The sequence below is a fragment of the Canis lupus genome, chromosome 8, assembly GCF_003254725.2.
Source record: "Canis lupus dingo isolate Sandy chromosome 8, ASM325472v2, whole genome shotgun sequence".
Classification (NCBI taxonomy): Eukaryota; Metazoa; Chordata; class Mammalia; order Carnivora; family Canidae; genus Canis; species Canis lupus.
In genome coordinates this window covers 2,500,084-2,523,812 of record NC_064250.1, presented here as the reverse complement: position 1 = coordinate 2,523,812, position 23,729 = coordinate 2,500,084, and the positions used below count along the sequence as shown (strand labels likewise).

Genomic DNA, 23,729 nt, shown 5'->3' with positions numbered 1-23,729 from the left:
CTTTTGTAAAAGAAAAAAATTCAGTTGGGTATATTTGTGTGGGTCTGTTTATGGGTTCTCTAGTTTTAACATTTGTCTTTGCACCAATAACACATCTTGATTATTGTAGCTACAGCTTGAAGCCACGTAGACTAATTGCTCCCACTTTATTCTTCTTTTCTCAAGATTGTTCTAGCTATTCTAGTATCCTACCTTCTCATATACATTTATAAGAATAGTCTTGCATATGTTTATAAAAAACCCTGCATGGATTTCAACAGGAACTATATAAAATGTATATATCATTTTGGGGAGAATTGACATTATCTACCATGTTGAGTCTTCTAATTTACAAACACAGGATCTGTCTAAATTGGTCTTCTTTGATTTCCTTCATCAGTGTTTTGGAGTTTTCAGTACAAAATTTTGATATTTGTTTTGTTAGGTTTACACCTAGGGGTTTGGGGTCCTTTTGAAACATCGTAAATGCTATTATATTTTTAATTATGTGCCCACATGTTACTGCTAGTATATAGAAATTCCTTTGATTTCTTTATGTTTATCCTGTATCCCATTAATTTGTTGAACCTACTGAATAGTTTTAGGATTTTTTTGTATATACATTGGAATTTTCTACATAGACAATCATGTTACCTACAAAGAGTGGAAATTTTATCTTTTCTGATCTATATTATTGTCTTTACCTGTACTTGCTTTATTGCACTGGCTGGACCATCTAGTATTAGTGAATGAAACTGACAAGGGTGAAAATCCTTGCCTTTTTCCTGATCTTAGGGTGAAAATATATAGTATTTTACTGGTAAGCATTCTATTAGCTGTTGTGGAAGTTCCCCATTACTCCTATGTTTCTCAGAATTTTTACAGTGGATGAGTGTTGAATTATGACAAAAAAATTTTCTGCAGAGATTATGTGATTTTCTTTTTTAGCCGGTTAATGTGGTGGATTCCATCAATTAATTTCCAAGCACTGAAACAGACTTGCATCCCTGAAAAAAATCCATTTGCATTTGGTACTATTCTTTTTATATATTAATAAATTCTACTTGCTAATATTTTGTTAAGAAATGTTGTGCCTATATTCATGAGGGAAATTTTCTGCACTTTTCTTTTCTATAAAGTCTTTATCTGATTTTGGTATTGGAGAAACACTAGCTTCTTAAAATGAGTAAGGAATTACTTTCTATTTTCTGGGAAAAAACCTATAAAATTCATGCTAATTCTTCAAATTTTTAATAGAATTCTCCAATTAAGCCATTTGAGCCTGGAGATTTTTATTATTATTATTTAACACTTAATTTTTCACAGACACTGTGACTTCAGCTTTCTCTGACTCCTGCTGTAAGGAGAGATAAAGAGGAGCTGCTCCTGGAACTCTATAGCAAAAGTTTGGGGACAAGTCACAGGTGCTCTGAGAGCACTGTGCTCCCTGCGCAGAAATAGGTTCCTGCATCTGCAGTCTGGGAGGCCGCCTTGTGCAGGGAACTGTCCTTTCTAGTCTCTCCAAGCTGAGCTGTCCGTCTTTTCTGCTTCACTTCTCCACCCTTAAATAATTTGATCAGAACAGGACCATCTCCAGGCCTCTGCTTATACCACTGTAAGCCATTTAAAGTACTTGAGGAATTGCAATAAATGGTGAAATCCTCTACTTCTTGTAAAAGCAGGAATTGAGGATTTTGCTTTATCTCTTGTCCATTTATTTCTGTTAAAAAAAAAAAGGGAAGCACCAGAGAAAATCTGATTAGATCTCTATTCTCTGACCTGTAATGGCCTCTCATTCTTGTCTAATTTTCTCCTCTCCATGTCTCCCTCCCCAAGTCCTTCTATCCTTCTTCCTTTTAAGCGCCCCCCCCTTTTTGTTCTCAATCAGAAAACCTCATTCTTGAAGATGCCTGCAGATAATATTCCACTGTGTTGGATTCTCTGGAAGCAATGAGGGAAATCTCAAACTCACGTGATACTTGCATCCACAAGATCAACAGTGGTACTGTAAGTAACATCTCTTTCTTCTTCCTCTTCAGAAAGAGTGGCTGAATCTCAGTGCTCCTAAATGCGTTCCCCTTGTATAAATGTATTCCAGACCCGAAGAAATGTAGTCTACCTCTATGTCTTGGAAAGGAAGGGAAAAGAAGTAACTGCAATTTTAGACAGCCAATCACACTTTTTCTCAGCCACTGTGGGAAGAGGGTTTATGTTTACAGATGCTGCTTCTTTGTGGCCGAACTCAAAATTTGCTGATTTTATAACCAATTCCTTATATACTGTTTTCTAATTCAAATTCAAATTTCTATTCAAATTTTTTGTATATTTTTATTGGAGTTTGATTTGTCACCATATAGTATAACACTCAGTGCTCATCCCATCAAGTGCTCCCCTCAGTGCCCATCACCCCTCAAATGGTACATATATTTGTCAAGGCTTGGGGAAAAAAGAGTTTACTGATGCTGATGTTATTTAGGGAGGAATACTTCATCTTTTAAAAATGGATTCTGTGATTTAAAACTAGGGTTCCAAAAGGAAATCAAAAGGTCCTTTTGTCATTTCCAGTTTCATCCAGAATTACATAGCATGGGTCTGTGTATGTGCTAATGGAACACATAAGGTCACAGATATTTTAATAAATGTGGAAAAGATTCATAATTTATTGTTAGATCACTCATGATCTCAAAGTAGAACATAAAAAGTATCTAATTTTCTGCCATCATACAGGTTACCCTGGTTGTTATTTATCCAATTTAGAGGTCATCTCTATTTCCCACTGTGTTACTTTCCCACATATCAGGGATTTAAAAAAAAAATCAATGTATTTTTAAAACAAGGTGTTATACATCAGACATGAATTTCTCTAAAAAGGCTACCTTAAAACAAAACACTTGGGTGGAATAGCTCCATATGGTTCCACAGATTTTTAATCTCACTTACCACAGCACTTACTGCCCTGTCTTATAATGAGGGTTCATTGTCTGACCTGCCTTGTATACATTGAGGGTATGTACTGTACTGTCCTCAACAATTGTGCTGTCCTATATGGGAGATACTAGTCACAGGAGCCCACTTAAAGTAATTAAAATTAAATAAATTTAAAACTTAGTTTCTTAGTTATGTGAGCCCCATTTCAAGTGCTCAATAGCCACATAGAGCAAATGGCTAGTGGACAGCACAGGTATAGAAGATTTCTACCATGTCAGAAGTTCTGTTGGACAGTGCTCCTCCAGAAGGTGGGGTCTATGAAAATAAGGAATTTTGCTGTTTTGTTCACTGATGTATCAGGAGTAAAGTCCCTGACACGTAGTAGTCACTTAACCAATATTTGTCTTTGTTTATCATCATGTTTCCATAAACTATTCTAATACCTGGCAAAGAGTGGATACTGAAATATTTGTTAAATGGTAATAAATGTGTGTGCTTGCATATATAACATGTGAAAGTTTGAACTCAAAATATTCCAAAGACCAATCTAAATGTACCCTGCCACGAAGGTAAACAATCAAGGGTTGGTTGTAGCTATGTAGAAATGTTACTTTGGGGAGAAACTGTATTCCTTTCCTAGGTCTCCCATAACAAACTACCACAAATGTGGTGGCTTAAAATAACAAAAACTTATTTTCTAACAGTGCTGGAAGCCAGAAGTATGAAATCAAGGTGTCAGCAGGACAGTGCACCCTCTGAATCCTTCCCTGCCTCTTCCAGCTTCTGGTGTCTCCAGGTATTCCTTGGCTTGTGGTTGCATCATGTCAAACTCTACTTCCAGCAAGAATGCAACACAAGGCCTTATCTGTGTGTCTCTTAAAAGGACACTTGTCGTTTATGATTTATGACCCACCTGGATAATCCAGGATGATCTTATATTGCTATTCTTAATTATATTTGCAAAGGCTCTTTGCAAAGGCTCAGATAAGGTCGCATTCACAGTTTCCATGAATTAAGATATCTCTCTCTGTAATTTATGTCCTATGGCATGATATAGAAATTTGCCAAGTGAAGACAGAAGGACCTGACCATGCATTGGCTTAAGGAATAGAAGGAATCTCTGTATTGCTGGTAGGAAATGCTCACAGTGAATATAAATATAATGTAGCTCAAAGTAACAAACATTCTCATAAAAACAATTGTAAAGGAGGACAGATTTAAGAATATTTATACTAAAATGTTATGTATTATCCTATGAGATTTCATATAAGAAACCTATAATGTTGTCTGAACTGGGACATGTTGGATGAGTAGACTTCTGTGCATTTGACAATGGGGAAAGTATATTCTGGGCAAAGAGGACAGTATCTGCAAGACACAGATTTAAGAAAGAGTTCAGTGTGTGCATAAATGGTTAGAATTTTTAAATGACTGATATGCAACTGGAGTACATAGTTAAAAAGGATGGAAGGTGAAATTAGAAGATAACTAGCGGGGGGGTAGGGGAGGTGCCTGGGTGGCTCAGATGATTAAGCGTCTGCCTTTGCCTCAGGTCATGAGCCCAGGTCATGAACGCTCCCCAACCACAGGCTCATGCTCTCTCCCTTTCTCCCTTTCCCTCTCTTTCTCTCAAATAAATAAAATCTTTTTAAAAATAAATTTAAAAAAGATAATTTAAGTGAAAACTGTAAATGGTCTCATATCTTTTATTTTTTTTTTGTTTATGAAAATTCTTCATGTTTTATTCATTTTCTTGAACTTATTCTTTTTTTAAAATTTATTTTTTATTGGTGTTCAATTTACTAACATACAGAATAACCCCCAGTGCCCGTCACCCATTCATTCCCACCCCCCGCCCTCCTCCCCTTCTACCACCCCTAGTTCGTTTCCCAGAGTTAGCAGTCTTTACTACGTTCTGTCTCCCTTTCTGATATTTCCCATATCTTTTAATATAGAATTGATTTTTATAACTTCTAATGGTTCCTCATTACCTAAAGATTAGCAAGAAGTGATCTGATCAAATATATATTTTATAATAATGGTAGTGGCTGTGTAGAAGTTAGAATCAAGGGAGTTGAGACTAGAGGCAGCAGATGATTAAGAGACAGTAGCAATCATACAAATGAGAGGTGTTGAGTGCTTGAGTTAGGACAGTAGCAGGAGTACAGACGTTAAGAAATGGCTATGAGTGCCACTTGAGAGGTCAAATTGACATGACCTTGAGAATTGTTGGATATCTGTTGTGCCTCATTAGCACTCTGGCACCAATCTGTCATAAGGAATATGTTTATTCCAGACAAAGACCACAACAAAAAGGAGAATTATAGACCAAAATCCCTGATCAACACAGATGCAAAAATCTCAACAAGATACTAGCCAATAGGATCCAACATACATTAAGAAGATTATTCACCAGGACCAAGTGGGATTTATCCCTGGGATGCAAGGCTGGTTCACACTCATACAGCAATCAACGTGATAGCTTATATCAACAAGAGAAAAAACAAGAACCATAGGATCCTCTCAATAGATGCAGAGACAGCATTTGACAAAATACAGCATCCATTCCTGATCAAAACTCTTCAGGTTGTAGGGAGAGAGGGAACATTCCTCAGCATCTTAAAAGCCATCTACAAAAAGCCCACAGCAAATATCATTCTCAATGGGGAAGCACTGGGAGCCTTTCCCCTAAGATCAGGAACAAGACAGGGATGTCCACTCTCACCACTGCTATTCAACATAGTACTAGAAGTCCTAGCCTCAGCAATCAGGCAACAAAAAGAAATAAAAGGCATTCCAATTGGCAAAGAAGAAGTCAAACACTCCCTCTTCCCAGATGACATGATACTGTACAGAGAAAACCCAAAAGACTCCACCCCAAGATGGCTAGAACTAATACAGCAATTTGGCAATGTGGCAATCAATGCCCAGAAGTCAGTGGCATTTCTATACACTAACAGTGAGACTGAAGAAAGAGAAATTGAGGAGTTTACAATTGGATGCCATTTACAATTGCACCCAAAAGCATAAGATGCCTAGGAATAAACTTAGCCAAAGAGGTAAAGGATCTGATATACCCTAAAAAATACAGAACATTTTTGAAAGCAATTGAGGAAGACACAAAGAGATGGAAAAATATTCCATGCTCATGGATTGGAAGAATTAATATTGTAAAAATGTCAATGCTACACAGGACAATTTACCCATTTGATGCAATCCCTATCAAAATACCATGGACTTTCTTCACGGAGTTGGAACAAATCATCTTAAGATTTGTGTGGAATCAGAAAAGACCCCAAATAGCCAGGAGAATATTGAAAAAGGAAACCAGAGCCGGGGACATCACAATGCTGGATTCAGGTTGTACTACAAAGCTGTGGTCATCAAGACAGTGTGGTGCTGGCACAAAAACAGACACATAGATCAATGGAACAGAATGGAGAACCCAGAAATGGACCCTCAACTGTATGGTCAACTAATATTCAACAAAGCAGGAAAGACTATCCACTGGAAAAAGGACAGTCTCTTCAGTCAATGGTGCTGGGAAACTTGGACAGCCACGTGCAGAAGAATGAAAGTGGACCATTCTTTTACATCATACACAAAGATAAACTCAAAATGGATGAAAGATCTAAATGTGAGCCAAGAGTCCATCAAAATCCTAGAGGAGAACACAGGCAACACCTTTTTTGAACTTGGCCACAGCAACTCCTTGCAAGATACATCCATGAAGGCAAAAAAAAAAAAAAAAGCAAAAATGAATTATTGGGACTTCATAAAGATAAAAAGCTTCTGCACAGGAAAAGAAACAGTCAACAAAACTAAAAGACAACCTATCCTATCCAATGGGAGAGGATATTTGCAAATGCCATATCAGATAAAGGGCTAGTATCCAAGATCCATAAAGAGCTTATTAAACTCAACAGCAAAGAAACAAACAATCCAATCATGAAATGGGCAAAAGACATGAACAGAAATCTCACAGAGGAAGGCATAGACATGGCCAACATGCACATGAGAAAATGCTCCGCATCACTTGCCATCAGGGAAATACAAATCAAAACCACAATGAGATACCACCTCACACCAGTGAGAATAGGGAAAATTAACAAGACAAGGAACAAATGTTGGAGAGGATGTGGAGAAAGGGGAACCCTCTTGCACTGTTGGTGGGAATGTGAACTGGTGCAGCCACTCTGGAAAACTGTGTGGAGGTTCCTCAAAGAGTTAAAAATAGAGCTACCCTACGACCCAGCAATTGCACTGCTGGGGACTTACCCCAAAGATACAGATGCAGTGAAACGCTGGGACCCAATGTTTATAGCAGCAATGTCCACAATAGCCAAACTGTGGAAGGAGCCTCGGTGTCCATCGAAAGATGAATGGATCAAGAAGATGTGGTTTATGTATACAATGGAATATTCCTCAGCCATTAGAAACGACAAATACCCACCATTTGCTTCGACGTGGATGGAACTGGAGGGTATTATGCTGAGTGAAAAAAGTCAATCGGAGAAGGACAAACATTATATGGTCTCATTTATTAGGGGAATATAAAAAATAGTTAAAGGGAATAAAGGGTAAAGGAGAGAAAATGAGTGGGAAAGATCAGTGAGGATGACAGAACATGAGAGACTCCTAACTCTGGGCAAGAACAAAGGAGGTGGGCGGGGGGGTTGGGGTGACTGGGTGACAGGCCCTGAGGGGGGCACTTGATTGGATGAGCACTGAACATAACACTATATATTGACATATCGAACTCCGATAAAAAATATATATACAAAAAGAGAAAAGAATGTTTTTATTCTGTTATCTCTTTAGCAAGATGCCCCCAATGTCTGTGCTTCCTGAATTTCATTCTCCTCTTTCACAGTGAATCTGGGGAAGCTCCATGACTCACTTTAGCAAACACAAAGCTGCAGAAGGGACATTGTGGCAGTTCTGAGACTAAATGTTAAGCTGGCATGGAAGTTCCACATTGGTAATTTTGAAAGCCACAAGCCACCAGATAAAACATACAGCTATTTATTGCTACCTTGTAAATGATATTTAGAAAAACAATCTTTCCATATGTATGTCTCTTAAATAAGGGTACTATATGAGGGATTTGTATGCACTCCAAGATAGTTTTTGAAATATGTAGTATTTTTTTTATATATGTGGTAATGACTGTAATGAGATTTCAAAAAAAAAGCTACAAAAAGAAAGAGAGAGCAATAGCAGCATAATTTAAGAAGCTGGACTGGGGCTGGATAGGCAGGAGAAAGCTGACAAGCTATTAGATGAAGAGGCCCAGAAACAAGTTAATTTGTGTTAACAAAACCCAGAAAGGTTCCAGAATTAGAGGCATCTAGAGTACCAAAGAAGTATTAAACTGGTGGGTTGTTTGGAGACCTATTAAATAAGCACAGCACCAGATACTCTACCCACCTTATATGCCTAGAAATTACAATTGAAGAAACTTAGATCATCATAGAGTTCAGGTACGTATGATGACAATCACAGGTACTTATGACAATCACAATATAAGCTGGAGGATAGACCAAGTGTCCTAGTGAATTTCCCTTGTCAGTACTCCTTTCAGATCTTACAAGTGATTTTTATTTTTTTATTTTATTTTTTTAATTTTTATTTATTTATGATAGTCACACACAGAGAGAGAGAGAGAGGCAGAGACACAGACAGAGGGAGAAGCAGGCTCCATGCACCGGGAGCCCGATGTGGGATTCGATCCCGGGTCTCCAGGATCGCGCCCTGGGCCAAACGCAGGCGCCAAACCACTATGCCACCCAGGGATCCCCTTACAAGTGATTTTTAAATATGCAAATGGCCAGAGGCGCCTGGGTGTCTCAGTGGGTTAAGCAATGAACTCTTGATCTTACCTCAGGTCTTGATTTCAGGACCATGAGTTCAAGCCCTGAGTTGGGGCTTAACTTAGAAATAAATAAATTTTTAAAAATTCAAATGGCCAAAAAATTGCAAATAGTCACATATGAGAAGAAATGAAATCCAGATGTTCATGTAGCTCCCTACATGAACTGAACCAAAAAGTTCAAAGTTCAAAGTTGAACTGAACCAAAATCAAAATTCCCAGTAGGTTAAAGGAGGCAGCATTGACTGTTCTGGTATCAAACAAGCAGATCTCCATGCCAGGGGTGAGGAGAGGGCATATTCACATGCTCCATTCATGCATGTGAAGAGATATGATAGAATGACTAGTTCTTAGGATGTAGCAGCATTGAGGAGTAAATATTACCGTAGGTTAACCAGATTATTTTTGGTAAGATAGAATAACCATCTAGTTCATTTGGAATTGGTTATGCCAAAAGAGGAGGCAAGGGTTCTGACTCAGTGATATGGCTGATATATTAGTGGGAGCTGAGGTTGGTGGTTCTTAGTATCAGTTCAGTTAGTTGAGGGAGCTACGGGGACTAGAAGGCTTGTTTATCTTATATGTACTTTCATCGCTTCTCGGCCTTTTGGTTAAGATCAAGTGTATCTATATGTGCACTTTCCCCTGATTATTGAAAACACTGTAATTCAGTGAATTTGCCATTTCCACCTACATAGGGCTCTTTTAAAAAAGATCTGTTACTTATTTGAGAGAGCAAATAGAGAGGGAGAGAGAATCTCAAGCAGACTCTGCTCACAGAGCCAGACCTGGGGTTTGATCTCATGACCAGGAGATCACCACTTGAGCTGAAACCAAGAATCAAACGCTTAACCAACTGCATCATCGTGGTGCCCCACATATGGCTTCTGTCAACACTGGTAACAGAGCACCACCAGCCACGGGTTTGGCTATGGGCTGCCGGTGCCTGAAGAGCACTGTGTGGAGGCACAGAGGTATACAGCTGCATCTTCAGGCTGGGATCTTTTGATGTACAGGGAGCTATAGCCTTCCCGAGTATTAAGAGTGGCTCTTACTCGTCCTTCTTCCTTTTCATCCCCATTTAGAGCAATTGTAAATAGGAATTTGAGACTTTTTGCAGGTTCCTGTCTGTACCACTGTAAAGAATAGAAATTGCTGGAAGGAAAATGGCAGGTGAAATTGGTATTCTCTCCTTCCTGAACATGAAGCCATGGAGGATTCTGTTCCACATTCAATACGCTGCCCCCTCCTGTTGAGAAAGATAGGGTCAGACATAGAAATTGGCCTCTCTACAGTCTCCATTTTCTTCATACATTCCCCCAAAAAACCCAGAGGTGCCTGACCGCATCTTCCCTCTTCTCCGTTACCACCCACGACTGTTCAGAATGTCTTTGGCACCCAAGGACTTACGGCCAAGGTGAAGCCACAGGATTAGCAGTAAGGCTGCCAAGGAACTTTTCTCCATTTATCCTGCCCAAGGATCTCAGCCTAGGAATGCTCTGCAGCATTGATCTGTGAAATATTCTGCTTCAGAAAACAGAATTCTGCATCTGGTTGCCAACCAATCAGAGACAAGTTCACATAAATGTCCTGAAACACACCAACCAACTCTGCCCTAGATTCAGTTTCCTGTGGTTCAAACACTGTTTTCTTGAGGCCAGCTTCACAAACATTGAGGAAATTCCCCGTGTGTTGGTAACAGAAAGAGAATTGACGATCTTTCTGAAGCCAGCTACTTCATCATGGACTGCCATTATTCAGCTGCAGAGTTGCAGGTGGCATGGCAATCTGGGGTAGGAAAAGCACTTTGGTTAGAAGTCTTTCTATGAATTAAAAAAATGTTTAGAACTTGCCAATCACCCCCAATTATGAATGTGCATCCATACTATGTGCTAAACCACCTTTTTGCTTTATTACAGTATTCTAATACAAAAGTCATGCAAGAGATATTATTATTCCCAATGTACAAACAAGGAAACTAAAGTTCAGAGATTAAATAACTAACTCAAGGTCAAACATCTAGTAAGTGGTATAATAAGAATAAACGTATATATCCATCTGGCTCTGGAATCTATGATATTTGGAATCTGTCATGCCACCTACATTTGTGATGCCCTGTAAGTGTTTTATTTTTTTCAAAGATTTCATTTATTCACTTGAGAGAGAGACATAGAGATAGAGAGAGAGCATGAGCAAGGGCGAGGGAGAGGGAGAAGCAGACTCCCTACTGAGCAAGGAGCCCCACGCAGGGCTCGATCCCAGGATCCTGAGATCATGACCTGAGCCAGAGGCGGATGCTTAATCTACTGAGCCACCCAGGTACCCTCCCCTGTAAATGTTTTAAATGTTAGAGGATGTTCTAAGAATATAATGGGAATCTCTGTTGCGATTATTTTTCCTAATAGCCAAAAACACAGGAACAATCCAAATGTCCATCAACTGGTAAATGGAGAAATAAAATATGACATATTCATCATTGGAAAGCTATTCAGCATTGAAAAGGAATTACTACTATATGCTTCAACATAGATGAATCTTTAAAAATGTGCTAAGGAAAAGAAACCAGACACCAGAGCTAATATATTGAATCACTCCAATTGTATCTAATGTTCAGAAAGGAACCTAGAGAGAAATAAAGTAGATCAGTGGTTGACTGGGTCCAGGGGCAGAAATAGGGATTCAATGTAGGACATGAAGGGTCTTGTTGGGGTGATAAAATGTTTAAAAATGGACTATTGTAATAGTTTCATAAGTCAATTTACTAAAAGTCATTGAACTGTTATTTCAAAATGGATGAATTTTACGAAATGTAAATTATACTTCAATAAAGCTGTTTTAAAGAGTAAATAATAATTATGGTTTATCTTGCCTATGTCATTGTCCAGGTATAATTTTAGTTTGAGGTAACATACATATAATTGCTTAACCGGTGATTTTTGTGTCTAGAATTTCCCTCCAAGCTCCAAAAATTACAAAAGCAACATTCTCTGTTCTTTGTGAGTCCAAAAAGTAGTTGGAGAAATATGGTATGTGCAGGAAAAGTTCAATAGTACAAGATAGCATTAATTAAGATTATTCAGAATGTACACAGAATATACATCTACTTCTGGGAAATTGGTGATATAAGTTGACTTCAAACCCTTTCCAATGAACAGCTAGAATAAGAAAAGGAAACAGCATGGGTTAGTGGCTAATACAAAGGGAGAGTGCCTTCTACATACTCAAACCATATTCTGAAAAATGGAATAGGCTGCAAAGACATCTCGACGGCTAACTTATAGATTTCCTTTCTAAGAAAAGAGATACAGTTGTGGTTAATGAAGGAAATCCTGAAAACGTCTCCTTATTCAGAAGTGTAAGGGCTGGGGCTAGGAGTGGACTGCGAAACAAACAAAAGCCATTCTAAGTCAAGCTCTTTTTTCTTCGGATCATAGCTTTCAGAAGTCTCAGTGATAGTCAGCATCTGGCCTCACCACTCAGCTCACTTGCTATAAAATCTATGTCTGATGAAAATACTGATCCACTGATAAGTTCACTCACATGTTGGAGAGACAGTGTCCTTAACAAGAAAGGCATACCTCTGATAGAAGTATTCCTATATCTAGGAGGGCGGAATCTGCAATCTATAGCTACTGACTTTGCCTGAAACAGAGGCCAAGCCAATTGGCCACTGGATACCTTGCATAAATTAAATCATGCCTTAAATGACTTGCAGGGTAGAAATCTTGACAATTCTAGATAAATAACACAGAGGTTAGTCCAGCTCAATCCTTTACATTAGTTTTGGAATTGCAAGGACTTGAGACATACAGTGGATCCTTGAATAACACAGGTTCAAATGGTCTAGGGCCACTCGTGTATATTTATTTTTCAATAAATATATTGGAAAATTGTGAGGGGATTTGTGACAATTTGGGAAACTTGCAGATTAACTGAATAGCCTAAAATATGAGAAAAATTAAGAAAAATTGAGATATGTCATTAATACATAAAATATATAGATACTAGTAGTCTATTTAACCATTTGTTTTTTAATTTTATTTATCATCTACTTTATCATTACCATAAAATATACACCAATGTATTATAAAAGTTAAAATTGACTAAAACTTACACATATAATCATTTACTGCACTTGGAATCATTCACAGCCAATCCTTAGGTATATGTGATATCTAATATAAAATTAATAATACTCTAGTTTTCTTACTGTTTTATCACTTTTCTTTCAAAGAATTACTTTACTGTAATGTGTACCTCTCTCTCTTTACTGAAGGAACTGTGTGTGAGGTAAATGGTTTTTTAAAAATGTAACCATATTTCCAATACAGTATTATCAATATGACTGTAATACTGTATGCCAAAATTTTATGATTAGTTCATCAGTGCAGAGGCTAAGCTATACACTAATGATTTTGAGTCATAATCACTACACTGTGACTATACACAAAGGCTACACACTATGATTGCAAAGCAGTCATATCATAGGCTACCATAAAGCAATTGTATTCCTGCTTCTTCATTATCAATGCATGAATTGTTATACCTATAAATAAATATGATTTTTTCACATTATCATTTCACTTTTGATATCTAATGTCATAATATGTATAGCATCTACAGTGTTTTGTATCATATAAGACAATATTGATGTAGGTGCTGACAGCTTAGTTCGTAAATAGGCAACATAAACCTATGGTTTTGATAAATACAGTATAGTATTGTAAATGTATTTTTTCCATGATAACATTTTCTTTTCTTTTCCTGCTGAGTAGGGAGCCCTATGCAGGGCTGGATCCCTGGATCTTAGGATCATGACTTGAGCTGGAGGCAGATGCTTAACTGATTGAGCCACCTAGGCACCCCATCAGTAAGGCTTCTGGTCAACAACAGGTTGTTAGCAGTTATTTGATGAGTCAAAATTTAAAATCATGGATTTTCAATTGTGTGGGACTCCGCATCCCCAACATTCACCTTGTTCAAGCTCAACTGTAATTTCATCTTTTGCACAGTCATTCAATAAATGTATATCAATTGTACCTCCTCTGAGCTAAGCATTTTTCAGGCAGGGAAGATGCAGTAGTGAAGAGAATAGAAAAGGCCTAAATAAATAAGCTTTAAAAAATAAGATAGTTTTAAATAGTGATAAGCACTATAAAGACAATATAATACCATATTGAAATAGAGAGTTACTTTTGGGATAAGGAAACACATCTACTCTAAATAGAATATGGAGGGAAAGCTCCACTCTGTCACTTAGCTGGGTACACCAGGCAAGGTATTTAAATTCTCTTATACTCAACTTTCTTTTCTGTAAGTACACAGTGTCTTTCTATTGGGCACTGGGCTGAGCTTTGGCATGCATCATCTCATTTACTTCTCATCAGTACCCATGCTGTAGGCATGAGGAAACTGAAGCATTAAATTATTAAGTAATTTGCCTGAGATCTTAACTAATGAATGGTAGATTTAGAAATCTAACCCAAGTTTACAGTCTCAAGACTGCTGCTATACTGCCTCCCAAAAGGATTATGCAACCAACCCTGACATGTTTCCAATAAGAATTAAATGAGAGCACACATGCAAATCACCTAGTATAATAACCTTCCTATCATAGGCAGTCAGCCAGATGCATGTAATGTATAAAATATTGAGGGCTTGGGAGACACAATTTGAAATTGCAGTGGTGTTTATTGACAAGATAAAGCTCAATATTTTCTGAGATGTGTTTTGTACTTTACATGGCATATTTCATGTATTATCCTAAGTATCCATGGTCTATCATGTTTCTTACCATTAATGGAAGTCAGTGCATTAGGGTATCATATTGGGAGATTGGGTGGCATGTTATAACATGAAAAGAATAAACCAAGCATTGCTCCCTACAATACAATTATTATTCTTTCCCATCATTGACTCTTGCCCCTGCTTCTTAGGATATTTCTATACTACAGTAAAGGACAGAGCAGTAAACACAATTTCACTTAACAGAAAAAAAATTTCCCAGCTTGTGCAACAGTGCCAAGCTTTATTTCCATGATCTCCTATTACTCTCCAGCCCAAAGCAAACCACCTATTATATTTATCGTTTTGCAAAAGATTAAAAATCAGTCCATTCTCCTCAATCTTCTCTTGCATGATTACTGTCATGGGAAGTTTACTGATTTTGGTTTAGCAAAGGTAGCTCCTACTGGAACTAGTCTTCACCACAATTTAACTTGTCTGTCATCACTGGAGAGAAGAAGCCAAGTGTCACAAAATATTTTAGCAAAACACCAGGTGGCAGTGCTTCAGCAAAGAACTGCTTTTGTTCCTGATACATGGAGTACACTAGAACCTGATTCTCAAGGTAGAAAAATAGAAAGAGAGATAAAAGATTCACAAAGTAGTGACTTTTGAATAAAGATGTGGAGGAAGTTCAGAGGTACACCATGCAGATATTTGGAGGGGACAGTACTGCAGGTGGAGAGGACAAAGGCAAACAGCAAATATCTTGATATGGAAATATGTTTTGAGTATTTAAGGAACAATATCTCATCTTTCCCTGTAGCCCCTTATTCCTTCCAGAACACTCTTGTATAAGAGATTTGCTAATGCATGCAGCACTGTTAACTGATTAGTGGATGATTTCATCTATTGATCCTGGGGCAAATTTGTACCTGAGTTTGGCATCTTCCTTTCCAGTTCCTTTTGGGTTCCAGTGGAAACCAGTGTAATTTCACCATTGCTGAGATATCCAGCCACCCTCTTCTGGAACCAATTGCTTCTCCATATACCCAACCCTTGCTCTGTAGGAGCCCTGAAAGATGCTACACCCTGGCTGACAATAAAAGTTAGAGATGATTTTAAAGGTAGGAAAGTTATTTCTTATTTCTAAAATATACAAAATGAGAACATGTATGTCCATTATCCCTAAAAAGTAAATATTTTTAACAAAAATTAAAAATTGGGAATGATTAAACCTACCTCAAAGGGTTTCCTAATGTATAAATTAGATAATGAATCTAAATGTATACTGCAGCACCTAACATATAATAAGCTCAATAAATATCAACTTTCTTTTTTCCTAGTAAAGCCTGCCTTTCCTTTAATGTACAGGTCTATGACCTGTTACTGCTTTTTCTTCTCTACACATGGGTTCAGTGATGGAAGCTTCTAGGAAATTCATCTGCTTGTCTGTTTCCCTAGAGGTAGACATTATTTCCTTCTACTCCTGGAGTGCAATGCAGGGCTTGAATTCACAACCCTGAGATCAAGACCTGAGTTGAGATCAAGAGTCAGATGCTTAACCGACTAAGCCACCCAGGTACCCTGACTTGCAGAATTCTTCATAAAACTTTGTGGAATTCTACATAGCATTGCTACTGAATAAGGAGCTTGTTTTATAGAAAGCTAAGTATAACAGTGAGTGGAGGTGCTTGCTATGTGCAAAAAGATTATGGAATGGGTGATGGAAAAAGTGGTGACAAATACCAGCTACAATCAAGTGACCAAATGGAATATAAACTAAGACTATAGCAGTTATGAAAATTTATTTTTTGTTTTGATATGCATATATTTATATATTCACCATTTTTTACTCCTCTTTCCCATTTTCCTATGCATATTAGCATAAAATGTGCTAACATATATTAAACTTATATCTCATTGTATCTCAGTAATTAAGCTACAGGATATCATTAAGACAGTGTGACTCAGCTACAAGAGGAAGAACATCACCCCAAAACGGATAAATAAACTGTATCTTTAGTATGAGGGAAGACAATCTTGTTTTTGGTTGAATGAAGAATAATTGCATCATAATAACAGAAAGCATAATTTTGCTATTGCCTTTTTTGAAAGTTAAGTGTTGTTAAAAGAGGTATATATGAATGCCAAGTTGACAAGGAGTAGCTTTATATTGTCTCAAACTTAACTAGCTGGACATATGTTTCCCAGAGTTTCCTTTTCTGTATTGTTCTGGGTTAGGGTTAGCCACAAAAGACGTTTGTGCAAGATCTGGAAGGTGGTTGTGACGCAGCAGCCATATTTTTCATGTTCTGCAGGTTGCTGCAGGGCTCCAGGCACATGCTGCTCACAATCAGCTGACTCATCCTACTGCAGGCTCTTGACTCCTTCATCTCCCGCCACATCTCCTAATTCAGGTTCTCTTTGGCTTGGGTCAAGTATGCATGTAGCATGATGGCAAATGATACCCGCTCCTCCTGAAGGTCATCTACCACTATAAGATTGAAGGAGGGAGGAGACCGGCAAGTTTTAGTTTGTCTTTGTGTGTTCCAGTTGATCTCATGAGCTCTAGTTTTTACAAGTCACAGTTTGTCCCTGACTTTGTTTACACCCAAATTTCCCTCACAAAGGTTACTCTGGCTGAGTTCCAGTAAATTCAGGCTCAATACTAGGTGCAAAGACAACAGCTTTGCATAGACTCCTCCACCAGCTATAGCAATAGCAGAGACTTATAATCAGTCTCTGATTCTATACTACTCATGGTGATTGGTGGTTCTGCATCTCTAATTGTACCCTAACTGACACAAAGGCTAAAAGGAAAGGGCTAAGGAGATACTTTTCAAGACGATTCCAGATAATTAGACCCAGATTTGTGATGTGAGCCTCTTTAAGTGACACTACCACCTTAAATCATTATGGGCCAAATTTATTCGACTTCAGACAAATTTGCATATGTTCTAGATGATTGATTTTAAGTCAAAAATTCAAGACTGAGAAGGTATTAGAAGACAGTTACTCAGGATACCTGCTTCCAAATGACATAAAAAAAGATTTAACCTAGAATTACATCTTCTGATTCAGGCCACAGATTAAGCATCCATACCCACTAGCATTTCTTGTCTGGGACCTGTGGGTGTGCATTTCGGCTTGGCTCCTGCAGCATGGGGGGCTCTCTCTTATTAGCTCTGGGGTTTTTGTTCAGCTTTATTATCACTTCAAACACTCTGTTCCTGGAGAGCACAGAAATACTTTGCTGAATCTTCCAGCTGTAAGGTTGAAATGGTAAAGCTGAGGATTTAGCTGCCTTCTGTAGTTTTATAGATTATCAACCATTCTTTGCATTCTGGTCAAAAGAATCCTGATGAGCAAGGATAGTGATCTCTCCACTGGCAAGCTGCATATACCAAAAAATATAGTATGTGTTCTGCCTTGTTTTATACAGACAGTTCAGGGCACTGGATGTCTGGCTCCTCTCACATGGATGTGGCTGCTGGACGTGACTTGAGGCCACATTGGATCCTGAGGAGAAAGTCAGATAACAAAGCTGATGTAGTAAATAAAATATTGTTAAGAATTAGACTAATTTGAGGCACCTGGGTGGCTCAGTCGATTAAGCCTCTGACCTTGATTTTGGCTCAGGTCATGATCTCAGGGTGGTGAGATTAAGCTCTGCGTTGGGCTCTGTGCTGGGCATGGAGCCCGCTTGGATTCTCTCTCTCCCTACTCTGCCAGCCCCACTCTCTCTATAAAAAAAAAAAAAAAAAAAAAAAAGAAAGAAAAGAAAAAAAAGAGAAGACTTAGACTAATTTAGGACCCAAAGGTAAACCAAACTAAAATCATAATATGTAAATATGTAATATGGTTGTTTTTTCTCCAATCTTCCTTCCTTCTTCAAATGCACGTGAAGTGCCATATGCCTTCGGCAGTCCTTTTATCCTTAACATTCTTACCCTTGTCTGGAACCACCCCTGCTGCAGTAGATGGAGGCCATGAATAGCCCCGGCAGGCGAAGAGCAGCATGTGGCCTGTACTCCCCCACACAGATGTGTTTAGCTTTGCCTCAAGCTCAGAGCTCTCTGAGTGTGTGGCAGCACATACACGTAGTTCCCAGGTTCTGATGCTACTCTACCAGACACGTTGGTTTCTTCTGTTTCTTGCTCACACAGTCCATGCACAGTTAAGAGTCTAGCTCACCCCAGATGTTACTTTGTCTACCAGTCTTTCCCTGATTGTTTAGTTAGGCAGTACCTCTAAAGGGACATGGAAAAAGCAATTAGATTTAAAGTTTTGAGCTGAGGGACATGAAAACTGAACCAGTTGACATACATTGATAATTCTCAGCAGAATAATTTTGGGGACCCATTGGAAATAGAGTTTATTGTGGGCCACGGAACTTCCTTGTAATCAACTTACTGGTTGTTAATTTAAACAATACATACCTTTCTCTATCTAGAATCTAATGATTAAACACACACACACACACACACACACAAACACACAACACCTCACAGATCTTTGGCTTTCTCAGTGAAAGACAATCCTATCCAAAGCAATGAGTGCACTGTTTTTCTTCTTCCTTACTGAGTTCTAGGGCTCTACTTAACGTTTAGAGTGAATAAACCTACTTCAAAGTCAAATGACAATATATCAATTCTTCTGACTTTCTGAATCCATTCAGTTATTTATATTTTATGAAATTATGACAGAAATGAAATATTATTCTTTTGAAACCTGACATTGAGCTTTACTTACTAGACTTGGAAAAGGATCAGGATACTTAGTCCTATTGACTCCACAAGTAGAATTGTGCTTATTAGGTCATGTGTCCTAGAATTGTCCTGATGTCCCATTTTCTCTCGTTGGCCTAGAGTGTTTGGTCTCATTTATTAAATTCCATGGCTAGGTTTTTTGTTTGTTTGTTTTTTGTTTTTGTAAAATAAAGTCAAGATAAGCATGCTAGATCTCTCTGTGACACAATGCTCCTACAGGACGTGACATCTATAGGCTTCACACACTTAGGACATGTCAACACTACATGGTGGTTGAAGTTCTGTATGCTGTTACTCATCATGTGGAATGCAACTGTCAGTGTTCTGCTTGGTTTCATTACTTAATGGTTGAATTAACCTAAAAGTACCAAAATGCAAATAACTAGAAAAGAAAGTGCAGACAAGATCTCTAAAACAATGTCAGTTCTTTGTTTCTAAGGTCAAAGTAACTTATTGATGAGTGGTGCAGGGAAGAGAGTTTATAATTAGTTAAGACACCTACCCTTCTGTCCCTTTGCATTGCTGAGTGTTGACAATAGCTGATGGTCGATGCCTTTGTTGGCGATTATTGTAACAAAGTGAAGGAGACCATGTGCTGTGGGTGCAGCAGCCTGGGGAACAGCATGGTGACATGATTTTCCTCCCCTGCTGTATTTCTGATGTAGAGGTGTGGAGTTGCTCAGCAGCACATAGCTATGGCCTCTGAAATGTGGTTTCTGGCTGGATCAAGTTTGAACGTGCTATGACACTCACTTGGCCTGTCCTAGATATTGTTTTGTCTTTCCTTGGGATTTAATGATAAATGATTATATCTGGTAAAGGACAAGCCTAAAGCTTAATTCCAAAGGAATAATTAGAAGGAGATTTATTACTTAAAATTTCCAAGTTTAGTAAATTAACCTGTGATAAGATCTGACAGGCTTATCTGAAACAAATGTACTATGAAACATGGCTGTGATTGCAAATACTTATTCATGTTTTGATTCTTCTCTTGCCTCCAGCCTGATTCTCAGATGAAAATTACTCACTGATCTTTAGCTTCCCGACATGAGACAAATGAGAAGTCATGACGTCCTTTCCTTCCTACTTACCACCAAAACCACGAGAACTGGTAACTTCGCGACAGCAAACATTGCTCAGACAAATGATATCAAAATATACTTCTGACTTCTGTAACCTCTCCAGTTGTGTATTGGAATCCCAAATGTAACAGCAGTAGAATCATATTCATTTATGATGTAACTCTATGCTTAATTTAGTAGAAGTTATAGGAAGGGGGAAAAAAAAGAAACAAAACCAACAAAAACCAACAAAAAAAGAAGTTAGAGGAAGGGAGACTCCATGAGTCCAATGAATTCAAATAAATTTGGCCATGTTGTTGCCATGACTGGATGCATAATGTTTGGTGCATTTCTACAATTCTTATTATAGTTGTCAAGAAAATGAAACCTTTCCCAATATGCTGTTTTGTCAGTGAAAATGTTCCAAATTATTAATAGTATAAATAGTTTTCAAAATTAAAATATTTCCCCTTTCCATACATTGAAGGACTAAAGATTGTTTTCCATCTTATTCTGAAAATTCATCTAGTGAAGGGGTTTATGTCAAATTATCAAATTCTCAAAATTTTGTTTTTGTTTGATCACCTAATAAAGAAACCCAAATAAGAATAATTGAGTTATTTTAAAATAAACTGTCCTCAGACTCTCCCTGGTTCTGTTATAGAAATCCCCAAACTCACATATCATATGATGCCACAGAATCACTATTGGGGCTCCCAGATTTTCCGTATTCTCCCTCCTTCTTACATCCTTGATAATGGCTATCCTCTGAACTGCCCATGCATTTTAATGTGAACATTACTCACTTTTAATCTTGTATATTTCAGTCCAATGAGAGCTACTCTAATCATATATACATACTCTTCCACATTTCTTATCCAGTTTTGCAAACTACTAGAAAAAGGAGCCAAACAAACTTTGAGAGCTAGGGGAGTTCATATTCTCTATATATTTTATAATTTTTATAATTTTTATACTTTATAGTTTTTAAACTACAATCACCATGCTGTATATTACATCCCCAGGCCTATTTATCTTATGTACAGAAGTTTATACCTCTTGACCACCTTCATCCATTTTGCCTACCAACCCATCTCCGCTTTTGGCAATCTGTTCTCTGTATCTAGGAGTTGTTGTTATTGTTTGGATTTCACATGTAAGGGAGATTATAAAGAATTTGTCTTTCTCTGTCTGACTTATTTTACTTAGTATAATGCCCTCAAGCTCCATCCATGTTGTCAAAAATGGCAGGATTTGGGATGCCTGGGTGGCTCAGCAGTTAAACATCTGCCTTCGGCTCAGGGCGTGATCTTGGAGTCCCAGGCTTGAGTCCCACATCAGGCTCCCTGCGAGGAGCCTGTTTCTCCCTCTGCCTGTGTCTCTGCCTGCCTCTCAGAGTCTCTCATGAATAAATAAATAAAATCTTTTTAAAAGTGGCAGGATTTCCTCCTTTTTTGTGGATGAATAACATTCCATTGTACATATATATACCAAGTTTTCTTTATCCGTTCATCTTTTGGTGGAAACTTAGATTGTTTCTATGTTTTGTCTCTTGTAAATAATATAGCAATGATCATGGGAGTGCAGATATTTTTTTGAGACAGAACGTAAAGACTGCTAACTCTGGGAAACGAACTAGGGGTGGTAGAAGGGGAGGAGGGCGGGGGGTGGGAGTGAATGGGTGACGGGCACTGGGTGTTATTCTGTATGTTAGTAAATTGAACACCAATAAAAAATAAATTAAAAAAAATAAAAAAAAATAAAAAAAAGAGATACCTTTTCATGTACCTGTTGGCCATTTGTATGTCTTCTCTGGAAAAATGTCTATTTATGTCGTTTGCCCTTTTTTAAATATATTTTTTTTCAATTCAGTAGTATGTATTCTGTATATATTTTGGATATTAACTCCTTATCAAATATAAGATTTGCAAATATTTTCTCCCATCCTGTGCATTATTTTTTCATCCTGTTCATTGTTTTGTTGATAATTTTCTTTGCTGTACAGAAACATTTTGGTTTGAGGTAGTCCTGCTTATTTGTTTTTGCTTTTGTCTGACTTTGCTTTGGGTGTCAAATCCAAAAAGTCATTGCCAAGACTGATGTCAAGGAGCTTACCCCCTATATTTTCTTCAGGAGTTTTATGGTTTCAAGTCTTACATTCAAGTCTTTGATCCATTTTAAGTTGTATTTGTGTGAGGTGTAAGATAAGGGTCCAGTGCCATTCTTTTGCATGTGACTGTCCATTTTTCCTAATACCATTTAGCAAGGAGACTATCTTTCCCCATTGTATATTCTTGGCTCCTTTATCATAAGTAAATTGACCAAATATGTGTGGATTTATTTCTGAAATCTCTGTTCTGTCCCATTTATATTTGTGTCTATTTTATGCCAATACCTTACTGTTTTGATTGCTACAGCTTGGTAATATAGTTTGATATTATATAATACAGTGATGTCTCCAGCTTTGTTCTTCTTTCTGAAGATTGCTTTGGCTATTTAGGGTCTTCTGTGGTTCCATACAAATTTTAGGTTGGTTTGTTCTATTTCTGTGAAAAATGTCATTGGAATTTTTAAAATAAATTTATTTTTTATTGGTGTTCAATTTTCCAACATACAGAATAACACCCAGTGCTCATCCTGTCAGGTGCCCACCTCAGTGCCCGCCACCCAGTCACCCCCACTCCCAGCTCACCTCCCCTTCCACCACCCCTAGTTCCTTTCCCAGAGTTAGAAGTCTTTCATGTTCTGTCTCCCTTTCTGATATTTCCCACTTATTTTTTCTCCTTTCCCCTTTATTCCCTTTCATTATTTTTTATATTCCCCAAATGAATGAAAACATATAATGTTTGTCCTTCTCCAGTTGACTCAGTTCACTCAGCATAATACCCTCCAGTTCCATCCACGTCAAAGCAAATGGTGGGTATTTGTCATTTCTAATGGCTGAGGAATATTCCATTGTATACATAAACCACATCTTCTTTATCCATTATCTTTCGATGGACACCGAGGCTCCTTCCACAGTTTGGCTATTGTGGCCATTGCTGCTAGAAACATCGGGGTGCAGGTGTCCCGGCGTTTCATTGCATCTGTATCTTTGGGATAAATCCCCAACAGTGCAATTGCTGGGTCGTAGGGCAGGTCTATTCTTAACTCTCTGAGGAACCTCCACACAGTTTTCCAGAGTGGCTGCACCAGTTCACATTCCCACCAACAGTGCAAGAGGGTTCCCTTTTCTCCGCATCCTCTCCAACGTTTGTGGTTTCCTGCCTTGTTAATTTTCCCCATTCTCACTGGGGTGAGGTGGTATCTCATTGTGGTTTTGATTTGTATTTCCCTGATGGCAAGTGATGCGGAGCATCTTCCCATGTGCGTGTTGGCCATGTCTATGTCTTC

The 23,729-nt window shown here is 38.0% G+C and overlaps 1 gene segment (V, D, J or C); it reads right to left on the bottom strand.

The window, feature by feature from the left end:
• Positions 1-9,708: 9,708 nt before the first annotated feature.
• LOC125755636 (T cell receptor alpha variable 24-like) lies at positions 9,709-10,333 on the bottom strand. The segment is given in 2 exon segments: positions 9,709-10,028; positions 10,190-10,333. Coding segments are annotated over 2 exon segments (375 nt in total).
• Between the last annotated feature and the right edge of the window lie 13,396 nt (positions 10,334-23,729).